Below are 13,705 nucleotides of genomic sequence, written 5' to 3'. Positions count from 1 at the left end.
TGTGTGTTTGTGTGTGTGTGTGTGTGGTTTAGAGTTACAACTTTCAAACTTTTTTGATTATGATCCATAGTAAGAAATATAGTTTACCTGATGACCCTGTGCACAAATACGTCTTGATAAAGTCAAAATTTCAGAAGACAATACTAACCTTCTACATCCAATGCACTTGGATATTTGTCTATTCGATTTGTTTCATTAAAAGCATCAGGTCATAATACACTGCATTGACTTTACAAGCCAGTAACAGCCATTGATCAACCATTGCAAAAAGGGTAAAGAGGGAGTCATTTAAAACAACTAATTTCAGATAACAGAGAAAATTATGAGAATAATCTTTAATTGCAAATTCAGAGCTGTTCTTATGGATTATGCAGTGCCACTTGTTTTTAGCTTGGACTCATGCCTACCTCAGATATTTACATTTACAGATTAACTTATGAGCACCTTGGGCCCCGACAGGATGAGACACAATTCAGGTAAATATTGGTAAATATTCAAGTAAATATTCCTTAAGTGATAGGAGGTTGGAAAAGTTTGAAGGGGAAGGGAAGACAAGCCTAGGCAAGGATGGCTAGGGTGGGGAGGTCCAAAGAATTACAAAGCATTAGTCATCCAAGCAAAGAATAATCAGAAGACCACTGACAGAATTAACAGAGTTCAGGGATAATATCATTATACTCAATCCCTATTAAGATTTTGGTGTTTGGTCTCTCAGGTCACTTTTTTAGTAACTTCACAGACATATGGATTCATAAAGAATGTATAGTAATTATTCATATTTGTTTTGATTTATATAAACAGTGATCTTGTCTCTCAGCTCCAGAAAACCTTGCCTGGTGCTCCCTGAAGGCTCACAACATCCCAGCCTGGCCTCCATCACTCACTTATAATGTGTTTTGGGGTCTTGAGGGCAGGGAGCTTTCTCTTTCTTCTCTGAATTCCTAGGATCCAGCTGAGTGCCTGGCACATGGTAAGTACTCACGTACACATTCCTTGAATTCCCTAGATTTCAATTTCCTTCACTGTGAAACAAGTTGGGCTAAACGATCTCCAGGAGCCCTTACAGTCCTCAGAATCTATGACTTTGACAGATCTGAAGTGGTCCAAGGCACTTTGCTTCACAGGAAGCTCACATCTTCCCTGTGATTGGCCTGAGATTAGGAGTTCAAACGACCAATGACCTGTGCACAGTTTAGGGCCTAACCCCGCCCTGGCCGGTCAGCAAGAGTGTGTTGTGATACGAGCAGATGAAAGCCTTATGCCACAGCAGTGCCTGCAGCAGAGAAAGGATTCCCTCCTCCACCTCAGGCCCCACTGCTGCTGCTCTCCAGCCTGCAGTTTCCTCTAAGGCTCTGGATTGGCTGGAAGAGCAACAGAGGGCTGGGAAAGAGCTTCTATATATACCTCAGAAGGAAAGGCGTCCCGGACAGTTTTGAAGTTTTCAAAGACTGGCTCTGCTGTTAAGAAGTTGTACTTAAAGCGGAGGAGCTAAGCCACCTGCCAAAATGTGCAAAGGACTTGCAGCTTTGCCCCACTCATGCCTGGAAAGGTGAGAACCAAGTTATTTTGGTTTAAGAGATGCAGATTTGGAGAAGCTTTACTCAAGGGAGGCTGTCCAGAGGTAATAGAGGTATTGTAGTTTGTGGCTGAGCTGAGGTGAAACAGGTGCTTGACTGTAGACTGGGTATTATCTCTTCTCTGTAAACAATATAGAGACTTTGGAAGATCCAAGCTAGGAGATTAATACAATGTAGAGTATTTCATACATCATTTAATATCCAGAACATCATTTCCTTCAAGGAGACGCCTATTCTATAAGTGCTTATTTAGAGTAAAAACTGTATGGTTAAGGGTATAGATTCCAACATCAAACTGTCTAGATTAGAATCCTGGCTCTACTACTTACTATTTGTGTGGCTTGGGGCAATTTATTTAACCTTGATATAGCTCAGTTTCCTTATCTGTAAAATGGAGATACTAAGCGTTCTCTACCTCACAGGCTGGTTATGAGGATTGAATGAATTAATTGTATATGAAGCACTCAGAACCATGTCTGGCACCTAGTAGGACTGTATAAATGTTAGTTTTTATTAATGTACAGGGACTGGGAGAGGGAGGCAAGTTTGCAGTGAGGAAGAGGAAATTTCCCATTGTTCTTTGTTCTCTGACCTCATTAGATAGAAGTAGCTAGATGGCTAGACAGAGAAAAAGCCCTTGGGACACAGGGGTTATTTATTAGCTAGCATTCTTTTTCAGATAAATGCATCAAAATCTTTGAGGCACCCTGGTTTCCCCTAGGCTGGACAATATTCTGGAGAATCCTAGATATCTAGGCTAAGCAAATAGAAGAACAAATATCTTACTTGTTAGAAAACTTAACCAAGTAGGGATGCTTCTCTTTTTATTAAGAATGTATTTGGTTAAATTGGGTTTGATCCCTTGTTATTTAAAGTAAATAAAGAAGATCCTTGCACAGATGTTCATCCCTAAAGCCATTAGCAATGTTTGTCTCAGAAGATTTTATTGTTTACTGGGCCATCTATGACTTCTGTCTCGTACAAGTTCAGGTCTTCTTTTTGATGACTTCCACTCTAGAAATAACCTAAAAATAATTTTTAAGGACATAACATTGTAGCATATAATTTTTTCTCCCAACAATACTATCTAGTAACTGAATATGAAACCTCCAGGGAGACTTACTCTTTGAATTAATGACTTTAAAACTTTATTTAAATTATGATTGATAGTAAGAAATATAGTTTACCTAATGACCTTGTGCATACTTACATATTGATAATTAAATAAAAGCATAGAATGTTATTATTGTTTTTAAATTTACATAAAAGAAACTTGTAGCTGTTAAGTTGTAGTAGTTAGATTGTAACTAGGGGATCAATATTGTCCATTGTACCAATCCCGGGGAAGAGGATAGGTTTTAAGGGTGGATACTATTTATTGCTATTAGCCTGTTCTTTCCTCTTACTTACTATATAGAAAGCCTAAAAAATAGGGAGCATTTTCTGTGCCTTCTGTGCCTACTTATTGTTTGAAATTGTGTACTCTTATGTAGTGAATAAATCTTACCTTATTAATTGGCAAACAATTGACTTTAGAATGATTGTAACATCAGTTTGCCAAGCATTTTGTGATTCTATGACACATTGCTTGGCATTTGGTGAGAAATCAATAACATTTCTGTTGAAATTTGCCATGTTCATTATTTTGCTTTATGTGTTCTCATAAATGTACATAATATTCACTGAGATATATGGATGGTACATTTCTTTCAATGATTCCTATTACTATGTTATATCTGATTCACTAGCAATATTAATATTGGATCACTTTATCTTTTAATGCACAGTAAATTCTAATGCACCAGGATATAACTAATGTTCATGTAGAATATTAAAGAGTGGTGAGTGGTAAAGGAGTGAGCTTTTTTCCTCATAGATTCACTGAGTCTTTTATTTATTGGAATGTGGTAGAATACTGCAATTATTGTGCGCTGTTACATGTTATTTCATAATCTGTTCTGAATGTAGACAGGGTCATTGTAATTTCTAATTACAATGCTGCCTGAGAAGAATGTTTTGGAGAAATGGAATTGTGGAGCTGTGAAGCTGTTAGCATGTACCCATGGAAAGGGTTTAACACTGTCTATTCTAAGGGGAAGATGATACTTGAATAAATGCTTCCAAATCTGCCTTCCATGGCTCTATTCTCTGACTCCCACCTTCCTCCCCCACACAGGCTCCTGCCTTTGCATTTCTTCTCTCCAAGCCACAAAAGGAACATGGATATGCTTCAATGCTTAGGCAAAAATATTTTAAAATTCATAAAAAATAAATTAGGGCAAAAAACACGCATTATGAAAAATCTGTTTTAAATGAAAAGCTCTGCTGAAGAGTTCAGTTCTAACTTCTATATGGCATTAGAAACGAAATTCAGTTTACAAAAATCTGAATAGCATATCATTATTTATCATAGTGGAAACAGTACTAGTTAAGGAGTAAGGTGCAGACTCAGTTTTGTCGTTATCTGAATTTGTGTCCCTGAGCAAGTTATTTCACTTTCCCAGGACTCAATTTGCTAATTTAATAGGTAAAAGTTGGATTCATTGTTCTCTAATATGTTTTCCAGTTCTAACATAATGTAAACGAAGTGAGGTACGCTTAGTCTCAATGACTACTAAGAGATGTGATTAAAGGAAAATTTTCCTATGTTTCTATAAAAGTTTGAGACCAGGTGGGGTATGGTGGCTCATGCCTATAATCCTCACACTTTGGGAGGCTAAGGCAGGAGGATCCCTTGAGGACAGAAGTTTGAGGCTGCAGTGAGTCATACTGCACCACTGTACTCCAACCTGGGTAACAGAGCAAGAGCCTATCTCTAAAAATCAATTAATTAATTAATGTAAAATAAAAATAAAGTTTGGGAGGAATGAAGAATCAAATAATGAAAAATAATCAAGGACCCAGCCCTGTGCTGAAACCACTGGGCCATGGCAGAAGCAACCTGCTCAGTGATTCTAATGCTGATTTGTAAGAAAGCAATTATGAGAATAATTTGCTTCCTGTAAAGGGAATTGTTTTTGACAGCAACTCTTTATCAGCAAAGAATACAAAATAAACTTTTTTTTAACAACAAAAAGAGAAGTTTTTTTCCATAAGATTAAAAGGTGGAATATATATAATGGGTGAGGATATCCAAAATCTGCCACATAAGGTAAGAACATTTTAACAATTAACAAAGACTCACTTTTTCATGACATGTAAGGAGAAATCTAATCCTAAAAAATATTCCTTTCTGCATGTTTAGGGAAACTTTCAGCCAAAGTCAACTTTGATATATTTGAATAAAATATTCTTTATTTATTTAGATTTTAAGACTATTGCTTATTGAAATTTTAAGCAGGCCTCACATACTTTTATATGTTTGAAGAGGCAAATAATCCAAACATTTGGGCAATGAATAACCATAAGCACACATTTTCTGCCCTCGGCATATTGAAACCTGTACTACATGGGTGAGAATCTTATACTGTCAATGAAAAAGAAAAGAGTTGCATCAATTGAAGATCTTATTTTTGCCCATGATTTTCAAGTTTGAATTTTAGGCTTCTTTTGAAATTTTATTTTATTTTCAGAGTCTGTTGAATTTCTCTAAACAAGTTTACATTTTAAAGTAAATAGTCCTCTTTGGGAAAAGATGAATGTATTATGAAACAAAAAGTGTTACTATTGGCCAGGCACATTACTCCTGCCTGTAATCCCAGCACTTTGGGAGGCCAAGGTGGGAGGATCACTTGAGGCCAGGAGTTTAAGGCCGGCCTGGGCAACACAGGGAGACCCTGTCTCTAAAAAAACAAAAAGCAAAAAGACAGACAACCACAACAACAAAAACACCACAAATATTAGCCAGGCACAGTGGATAGCACCTGTAGTGCCAGCTATTCAGGAGCTGAGGTGAGAGAATTGCTTGAGCCGAGGAGTCTGAGGCTATAGTGAGCTGTGATTGCCACCATTGCACTCCAGCCTGGGTGATGGAGTGAGACCCCGTCTCTGAAAAAAGAGGGTTATTTAAAAAACTGAAAATACTAATAATTGAACTGGTTGCTTTATGTTATGATTACAGCTTTGAATGTTAGGCTTAAAACTGTGTGCTTATAGTTATTCATTGCCCAAAAGTTTTTTGTCTCTTTAAATATATAAAAGTATGTGAGGCCTACTTAAAATTTTAATGAACAATAGGTCTCAAAAATCTAAATATCATCATCATATAAAGGAACCAGTGCAGTTATTCATATTTTAAAGAGCTACAAGCCCTTTGCTACTCTGGGTGACTGGCACAGATCTGCTTTCTGTTTCAGACTAAAAAGGTTGCTAAGGGTATAATGTGCTTAATCCACAGTTCACACAGGGGCTTTTGGCCATCTCAAGGGTGTGTCAATGCTAGGAATTTCAGAAGCAATAGGAAGTAAATGGGAAAGGTAGTTTTCAAACATTTATTATTTTTAAATTTATTTTAAATTTTTCGTTTTAAAAAATTTTGGTTTTAAAATGTATTTTTATTTTACAAAACAATCATTTTTCCCCATGTTCTCTGATTTATGTGGGTCAAGTGTGGACAATTTAGAATAGAAAGGCAGCTAATAAGCAGGACTACTAATGAACTAATCTTCTGAGGCTATTCAACCTTTAAAAGCACTAGAGTGAGTCAAGGTTTCTGGGTTTTCAGGATTAATAAATACAGCCTTTTCCAAAGGCATGAGCACATCCTTGGGCTAATTGTAGAGAAAAGGCAAGCACCAAGTGAATTAAAGACTGGCAATTAATTTGAACAACTGATAGCTCAATTGGAGTGAATTGAGGACCATCAAAGAAGCCTGAGAGAGGTCCTAGCAGAGCCTTTGGTTGGGTTTAGGATCATGCTTGCTGAGAATAAGTATGAATTTCAAGCTTACTGTAGCTGATATTCTAGAGACGTCTTGAAAACATTGCAGTGAAACTTTAGAATGTTAAGAAAGTGAATGAACTATTTCATAAAATGTGGAGGGAGATCACTAAGAAACCCATTTATTTTGATTCCTACTGATGAAACAATATCAATGATTTCTCTAGATTGCCTTTCAAACCTGTATACTTGCCTTAGGCATATGGATGAAAGACCCATGCCCTGCTCCCATGGAAATTGAAGCCCAGTTAGGGAAATAAATAAGAAAAAAATTAATGCTCAGTGTTGCAATCCACTATGAAGGAATATATCCATAAAGTGCTAAGAAGCACAGAAGTTGGGGTAGTAGGCGGGGCCCCTAGAGCTTTTGGTGGGCAGGGAAGAATTTATAAGGTTCAAGGATGATGCTTGAACAAAGTCTAAGAGGACAGAGGAGTTAACCAGGTCTAGACAGGAAGAGGAGAGAGAAGGAAGGCCATGTAGGACAAGGGGACAGGCCTGTATGTGCAGAGACCCAGAGATGGGAGGGTGTAGCCAAACTGGCTGATGTTATGACGTCTATGTACAACCTATATTATCTCTCAGAGGCCAGCAAGGAGGGAAACCACTGAGTTTCTAACCAGTTAACCTCCTGGGCAGCACGCCCTGCATATGGTTCTCTGGGAACTTCCCCAGTGCTCATCTGTTCCCAACTCTGAGGATGGAAGAGATTTATTCAGGGGTAAGATGGTCATCCCCTTTGCCTGAATGATTCAATTACTAAAAAGATAGACTTTATTTGGCATGGTGGGCACCAAATAAACATTTTGTTGAAGGAATGCATGAATGAATTTACAGCAAATAGAGACAGGAGCACTTCCAGGACAGCTTGGTGTTTTCTCTGCTTTCCTGGGGTATTGGGGAGACCAAGAACAGTATCAGTAGTGACATTTTAGGCCATAATGGGAAAAAGAGTGTGTGTTGCTAGATACAGACAGGTGTCTGCTATGGGAGAAGGGGAGTGGGGATTAGGAGAAAAAGAAAAGTGAAGGAGACTGTCTGCATGTCTATAAGGAGGAAAGCCTTGTTAAAGAGGTGAGTCTTCTTTTAGCTGTAATGATGGTATCCCGTAGGTGAGCTCTAGGAAATTGTACTGCCTGGGCTGTTCCTCATGCAGTTACTGTGGAAGCTTCTTTAGTGAATTACATTCTGTATTCCAGCTAGTTGCCCCTTTCTATTCTTTCTTTCATTTAGTCTGGGTTATGCTGAATCACCACATATCAATTCATAACACTTTTAGATCCCAGAATCTTACATTTTGAAACATCCCTGAAAGGTTATCTAATTTGTTTCTCCTTCTCTAGCAAGGACTACACAATATTATGGGATAGATGATATCTAGGGAGAGAGTTTATTTATGTCTCCGGAGCCAGTGTTAATGGTTTTTGTCTGTACTGCTGACCAGAGAGCAAAGGGGCTAAATTTTAATTAATTCAGTCAGGATCAATAATTAGTAACAGGAACCAGAATATGGCTGGAGGCCAGAAGATAACAGTTTCCTATCTCTTTCCTCCTTTAAAGTTCTAATCAGTTCTCAGATAACATTGTATCTGCACTACTTTGAAGGCTGAGTCACCCAGAGGATAAAGACCGTAAAAGCATGATTGTTTCTAAACATTGGAGAAAGTTACTCTTACGATTACAGGATTCAGGAACAGGAAAGAACATGTGCAGAGTAAGGAAGGATGTGAGCTCACAATTTCACCCCGACCTCAAGACCAGCCCTTGAACTGTAATGTGTGGGGTAGAAAGAACAGTGGTCATAACTTCACTTCTATTTCTTCCTTACTGTGTGAACTTTGGGAAGTCACCAAACCTCTCTGAACTTCATTTTCTCATTTGTGAATGAGGATATTGATCTTGTGCTAAAAGAAATAAATGAAATATTATATGTAAGGTGACTAGTTTTTAGTAGAAGGACCCCTGTTAAATAATTATTTTCCTTTTATCTTTCTTTTCCCCTTTGTAGGCAGTGAAGAAAACATAATTAAGTCAGTCAATTATGTGCCAAAGCCTTTGATAAAACTTACTTCTTTTTATCCTTCCTCATCATAACCTCATCTTTTTAAAAATAATAAAGATAAATTTATAAAATAGTACAGTATTTTAAAAATACTTTACCCGTATTTTTTCAACATATATAGTCTTAAAATTATTATTGTTACTTTTGTTTCCGTAGTTTTTGGGGTACAGTTGGTGTTTGGTTACATGAATAAGTTCTTTAGTGGTGATTTCTGAGATTGCAGTGCACCCTTCACCCAAGCACTGCTTACTGTAGCCTATAGGCAGTCTTTTATCCCTCATCCCCTTTCACCCTTACCCCTTGATTCCCCACAGTCCATTATATCACTCTTATTCCTTTGCATCCTAATAGCTTAGCTCCCACTTATAAGTGAGAATATACAATATCTGGTTTTCCATTCCTGAGTTACTTCACTTAGAATGATAGCCTCCAGCTCCACCCAAATTGCTGCAAAAGACATTATTCCATTCTAATATACAACATGGTGTATGTATAGCACATTTTCTTTATCCACTTGCTGGTTGATGGGCATGTAGGTTAGTTCTATATCTTTGCAACTGCAAATTGTGTTGCTGTAAACATGCATGTGCATATGTCTTCATATAATGACTTCTTTTCCTTTGGGCGGACACTGGATTGGGATTGCTGGATCAAATGGTAGTTCTACTTTTAGTTCTTTTTTTTTTTTTTTTTTTTTTTTTTTTTTTTGAGACGGAGTCTCGCTCTGTCGCCCAGGCTGGAGTGCAGTGGCGGGATCTTCGCTCACTGCAAGCTCCGCCTCCCGGGTTCACGCCATTCTCCTGCCTCAGCCTCCCGAGTAGCTGGGACTACAGGCGCCCGCCGCCTCGCCCGGCTAGTTTTTTGTATTTTTTAGTAGAGACGGGGTTTCACCGTGTTAGCCAGGATGGTCTTGATCTCCTGACCTCGTGATCCGCCCGTCTCGGCCTCCCAAAGTGCTGGGATTACAGGCTTGAGGCACCGCGCCCAGCCTTCTACTTTTAGTTCTTTAAGGACTCCCCATACTGTTTTCCATAGAGGTTGTACTAATTTATATTCCCACCAGCAGTGTAAAAGTGTTCCCTTTTTACCACATCTGTGCCAACATCTACTGTTTTTTGACTTTTTTTTTTTTTTTAATGGAGTCTCACTCTGTCGCCCAGGCTGGAGTGCAGTGGCCGGATCTCGGCTCACTGCAAACTTCACCTCCCGGGTTCACGCCATTCTCCTGCCTCAGCCTCCCCAGTAGCTGGCACTACAGGCGCCCGCCACCACGCCCAGCTAATTTTTTTGTATTTTTAGTAGAGACGAGGTTTCACCGTGTTAGCCAGGATTGTCTGGATATCCTGACCTCGTGATCCGCCCACCTTGGCCTCCCAAAGTGCTGGGATCACAGGCGTGAGCCACCGCGCCCAGCCTGTTTTTTGTCTTTTTAATTATCAACATATATTTCTTCTTACAAAACATATCAACTCTTTACAAAACAATAAAGACTCATTAAAAACCATGATCATACTTAAAAATTAACAATAATTCTATAATTCACTGAATATCCAGTAAGAATCAAAATATTTTCAATGCTCTTTTCTCAATTGGATTTTTTGTATTATGACCCCAAAATGTTCACACATTGAGACTTCTTAATCTTATATCTCTCTTGGTCAATAGCCTTCCTGTTTATTCTTTTTTTTTTTAATTTATTTATTTATTTATTTTTATTATTATTATACTTTAAGTTCTAGGGTACATGTGCATAACGTGCAGGTTTGTTACATATGTATACTTGTGCCACGTTGCTGTGCTGCACCCATCAACTCATCAGCACCCAACGACTCGTCATTTACATCACGTATAACTCCCAATGCAATCCCTCCCCCCTCCCCCCTCCCCATGATAGGCCCCGGTGTGTGATGTCCCCCTTCCCGAGTCCAAGTGATCTCATTGTTCTTTCTTTGCAATTTATTCGTAAAACACAGTCTTTTTAGACACAAGCCTAAGAGGCTATATAACATGTGGGAAAGGTACTAGATGGGGAATACAGGCATCTGAGCTGTAACACTGGCTTCTACTACCCGGTGGAGGATAAGTCATGTGCCAGTTCCCCTCTCCAAGTATCACTATTACATTTGTAATAAGACGTGATCAATTATATGGTCCTTTATACTCCTTCTAGCTCCAACACCTACTTATTCTGAATTGGGACACCATGAATTTTGAGAAATAATCCATTTTTATTCTAAATTCGTATCTCATCTAAGTCATATAGGAAGGCCTGGGAAACAAACTTCCAAATGTAGCTTAAAAGAAGCAATCGGCCGGGCACAGTCGCTCATGCCTGTAATCTCAGCACTTTGGGAGGCCGAGGCAGGCGGATCACCTGAGGTCAGGAGTTCGAGAGCAGCCTGGCCAATATAGTGAAACCCCGTCTCTACTAAAATATGCAAAAATTATCCGGGCGTGTTGGCAGGCGACTTAATCCCCCCTACTTGTGAGGCAGAGGCAGGAGAATAATTTGAACCCGGGAGGAAGAGATTGCAATGAGCTGAGATTGAGCCATTGCACTCAAACTTGGGGGATAAGAGTGAGACTTCTCTCAAAACAAAACAAAAAAAAAGCAATCAATTAAATATGTGCAATTTTCTTCCCATAATTTTTAAAAATCTCAATGGACTCAATTAAGAACCCCATATTTCTTTAAAAGACTTGTGATAAGTTCAGAATATACTCCCAATTTGTGAAAAGTATATATTAATATGCAGTGGAAAGTGATTCTGTTTTATTTTGGTGAATTCTATGAAGAAAAAGTTTCTTGTACAATTTGAGGATGAATTAGAATCTGAATCTAACAGTGTATGATGCTTGAACTTCATTTACAGTAACTTCATTTTTTCTTCTTCAAGTGTGTAAGGTCATTGAGGGCAAGATAAAAAAGTAAACACAGACGCATCTGACTTCGGGGGTGTGACACCACTGACTACATTTATACAACACTACATTTTCTCCAGTGGGAAAGGGTGGCCCACTCCTGCCCTTATGCTGCTTAGAGGTAAACTTGTCATTTGCCTTAACAGTGGAAAAGTTTTCATCTTAGAGGATGGGATGAGAAGGGTATGTCAGGGTTTCTAGGCCTTTACATAATTAACCAATTTTCATCTGCCATCTGGGTAGATCATGGAGTACTGACAATTCTTGGAAGTGCTATGAAGACTGCTGACTGCATAAATCCATGTCAGGCGTGTATATGCTCAGCAACTGCAAATTCCAACCAGGTTAGGCACATATAGTTTGCCTCCAGACTAGGCATTAGAAATTGGGTCTTTCCTGGAAAATCTGTAGGTGTGGTCAACCTAATTATAGGATGCATGCATTATCAACACAGCTAATCCATGTGTGTTTTTAGGCTTATTTACCCTGACTGTAGAGCTCCTGAAAAGTCCAGAGTATTTATTTGCAAGGCGTTCCATTCAGTTGCCATGCCTAGGTAAAATAACAACCTGATTTTTTTTTCTCCTTCAAAAAGAAAATATTTCAATGTTTAAAGGAATTGGCCAAGCAGCTTTTGAATACTTTGGACAGTAGATACTTGATGATCATGTTGGTTTCATGAATAGTAAGTGAGGCTAAGACCTTTATTCTATATTCTCCATGTTTTCCTTCCTGTTTCCCCAGGCACTGCTCAAAACAGCACCTAGCCCATCTGAACAGATCATTTAGAGACTTAAAACTCTACATTCTAGAAAGACATTGGAACTATCATATTAGAGTCAGAAGAAGAAAAGCAACACAAAATAAAGTACTTGTAAAAATGTGAAGGGCTCTCCTTCGCAAGTGTTTGTTATTATTAGCAAAGTGTGTGGAGCTGTTTTGGTCAAGCTTCCACTTCTTGATATTTTCTTGTGCCGAACATCTGTTTCTTGATGAGGCACTTGTCTATGGGATTCAGGAAGTTTAGAAAGAATCAAGATGTTCCATTAAAAAATAGCTTCCTGTATTTTGGCAAGTTATTTTAAATGATAGTTTATGAGAGATATCCAGTGAATGGGAGTGTGAGACCACATAACCTGTGTACTTGGGACAAGGTCAACAATGCAGGTCACACTGAAGACTTTCCCAGAGGATCTGGTGGTCTGATGCTTTCTGGATGACAAGCTTCCAGAGTCTTAAATCTTGCTTCTGAATCACCGAAGTGCAAAACAAGATGTCATTTGAACACACACATGCATGTGCATGCACACACACTTACACACATGTACCCTCAATATTGTTTATGACTTGGATAAAAGATGCATTTTTTGTTGAAATCAGAGATTTGTGCACACAAACTGAAAGTGTAGCTGGGCCTGGTAGGAAGAAACATTTTTTCTTTCACAAAGATGAATGTAGATTGATGGGAAGTTTTTCCACCTTAGGCAAATAGGTATTTTCTATCTTCATAGTTTGGATTTTACAGTAAGTGGGAAAAACAAACTTTTTTTCTCTCCTCACACAACACTTCACTTCTGACACCCAATGTGTGGATTTTCCCCACCAAGAAATTCTCCAGCTTTTTGTAGGCACCTTGTGTTCTACAATTCAATTCAACTCTGACGCTATCTACTTGGAGTTAACATCATATCCCACAGGTTAAGGGCTCAGCCCCACAAGACTGCCCCCTACTTCAGATGCCAGTTGCAAGTTCAGCTATAAATTGGGGTTTCCTGTAATCCCTTCTTTAGCTTCAATAATTTATATAATGTCTCATAAGACACAGGAAAACATTTTTACTTTTACTGATTTATCATAAGGGCTATTGCAAAAGATACAATTGCAAAGGATACAGTTGAACAACCAGATGAGGAGGTACACAGAGCAAGGTATATGGGAAGGGGCACAGAGCCTCTGTGACTTCTTCGGGTACAGCACCCTCCCAGCCCCTTGATGCATTCTTGTTCACCAACCCAGAAGCTCTCTGAACCCTGCATTTTAGAGATTTTTATGGGGGCTTCATTACTTAGTATAATTGATTATTAACTCAATCTCCAGCCCCTCTTTTCTCCCCAGAGGAAGCTTTGTTGAAAGCTCCAAGCTTCTAATCATGGTTTGTTTTTTTCTAGTGACCAACCCTTATCCAGGAGGCCACCAAGAGTTGCCTCATTAGAGCAAAACACAGTCCTCTTACCCAGGAATTTCCAAGGGATTTAGGAGCTCTGT

General features: G+C 38.7%; 1 protein-coding gene across 1 annotated transcript in view; it reads left to right on the top strand.

Annotated features, from left to right (window-relative positions):
* Positions 1-1,350: 1,350 nt before the first annotated feature.
* LOC105492943 (regulator of G protein signaling 5) overlaps positions 1,351-13,705 on the top strand; it is a 59,482-nt gene continuing 47,127 nt past the window's right edge. Inside the window, exon 1 of the mRNA XM_011760334.2 lies at positions 1,351-1,549. Within this exon, the coding sequence (XP_011758636.1) occupies positions 1,506-1,549 (44 nt within the window). The 5' untranslated portion in view covers positions 1,351-1,505. The remainder of the gene's footprint in view (positions 1,550-13,705) is intronic.

This window comes from Macaca nemestrina, chromosome 1, assembly GCF_043159975.1.
Source record: "Macaca nemestrina isolate mMacNem1 chromosome 1, mMacNem.hap1, whole genome shotgun sequence".
Classification (NCBI taxonomy): Eukaryota; Metazoa; Chordata; class Mammalia; order Primates; family Cercopithecidae; genus Macaca; species Macaca nemestrina.
The sequence above is the reverse complement of the archived record's forward strand: the minus strand, read 5'-3'. Positions and strand labels throughout refer to the sequence as shown.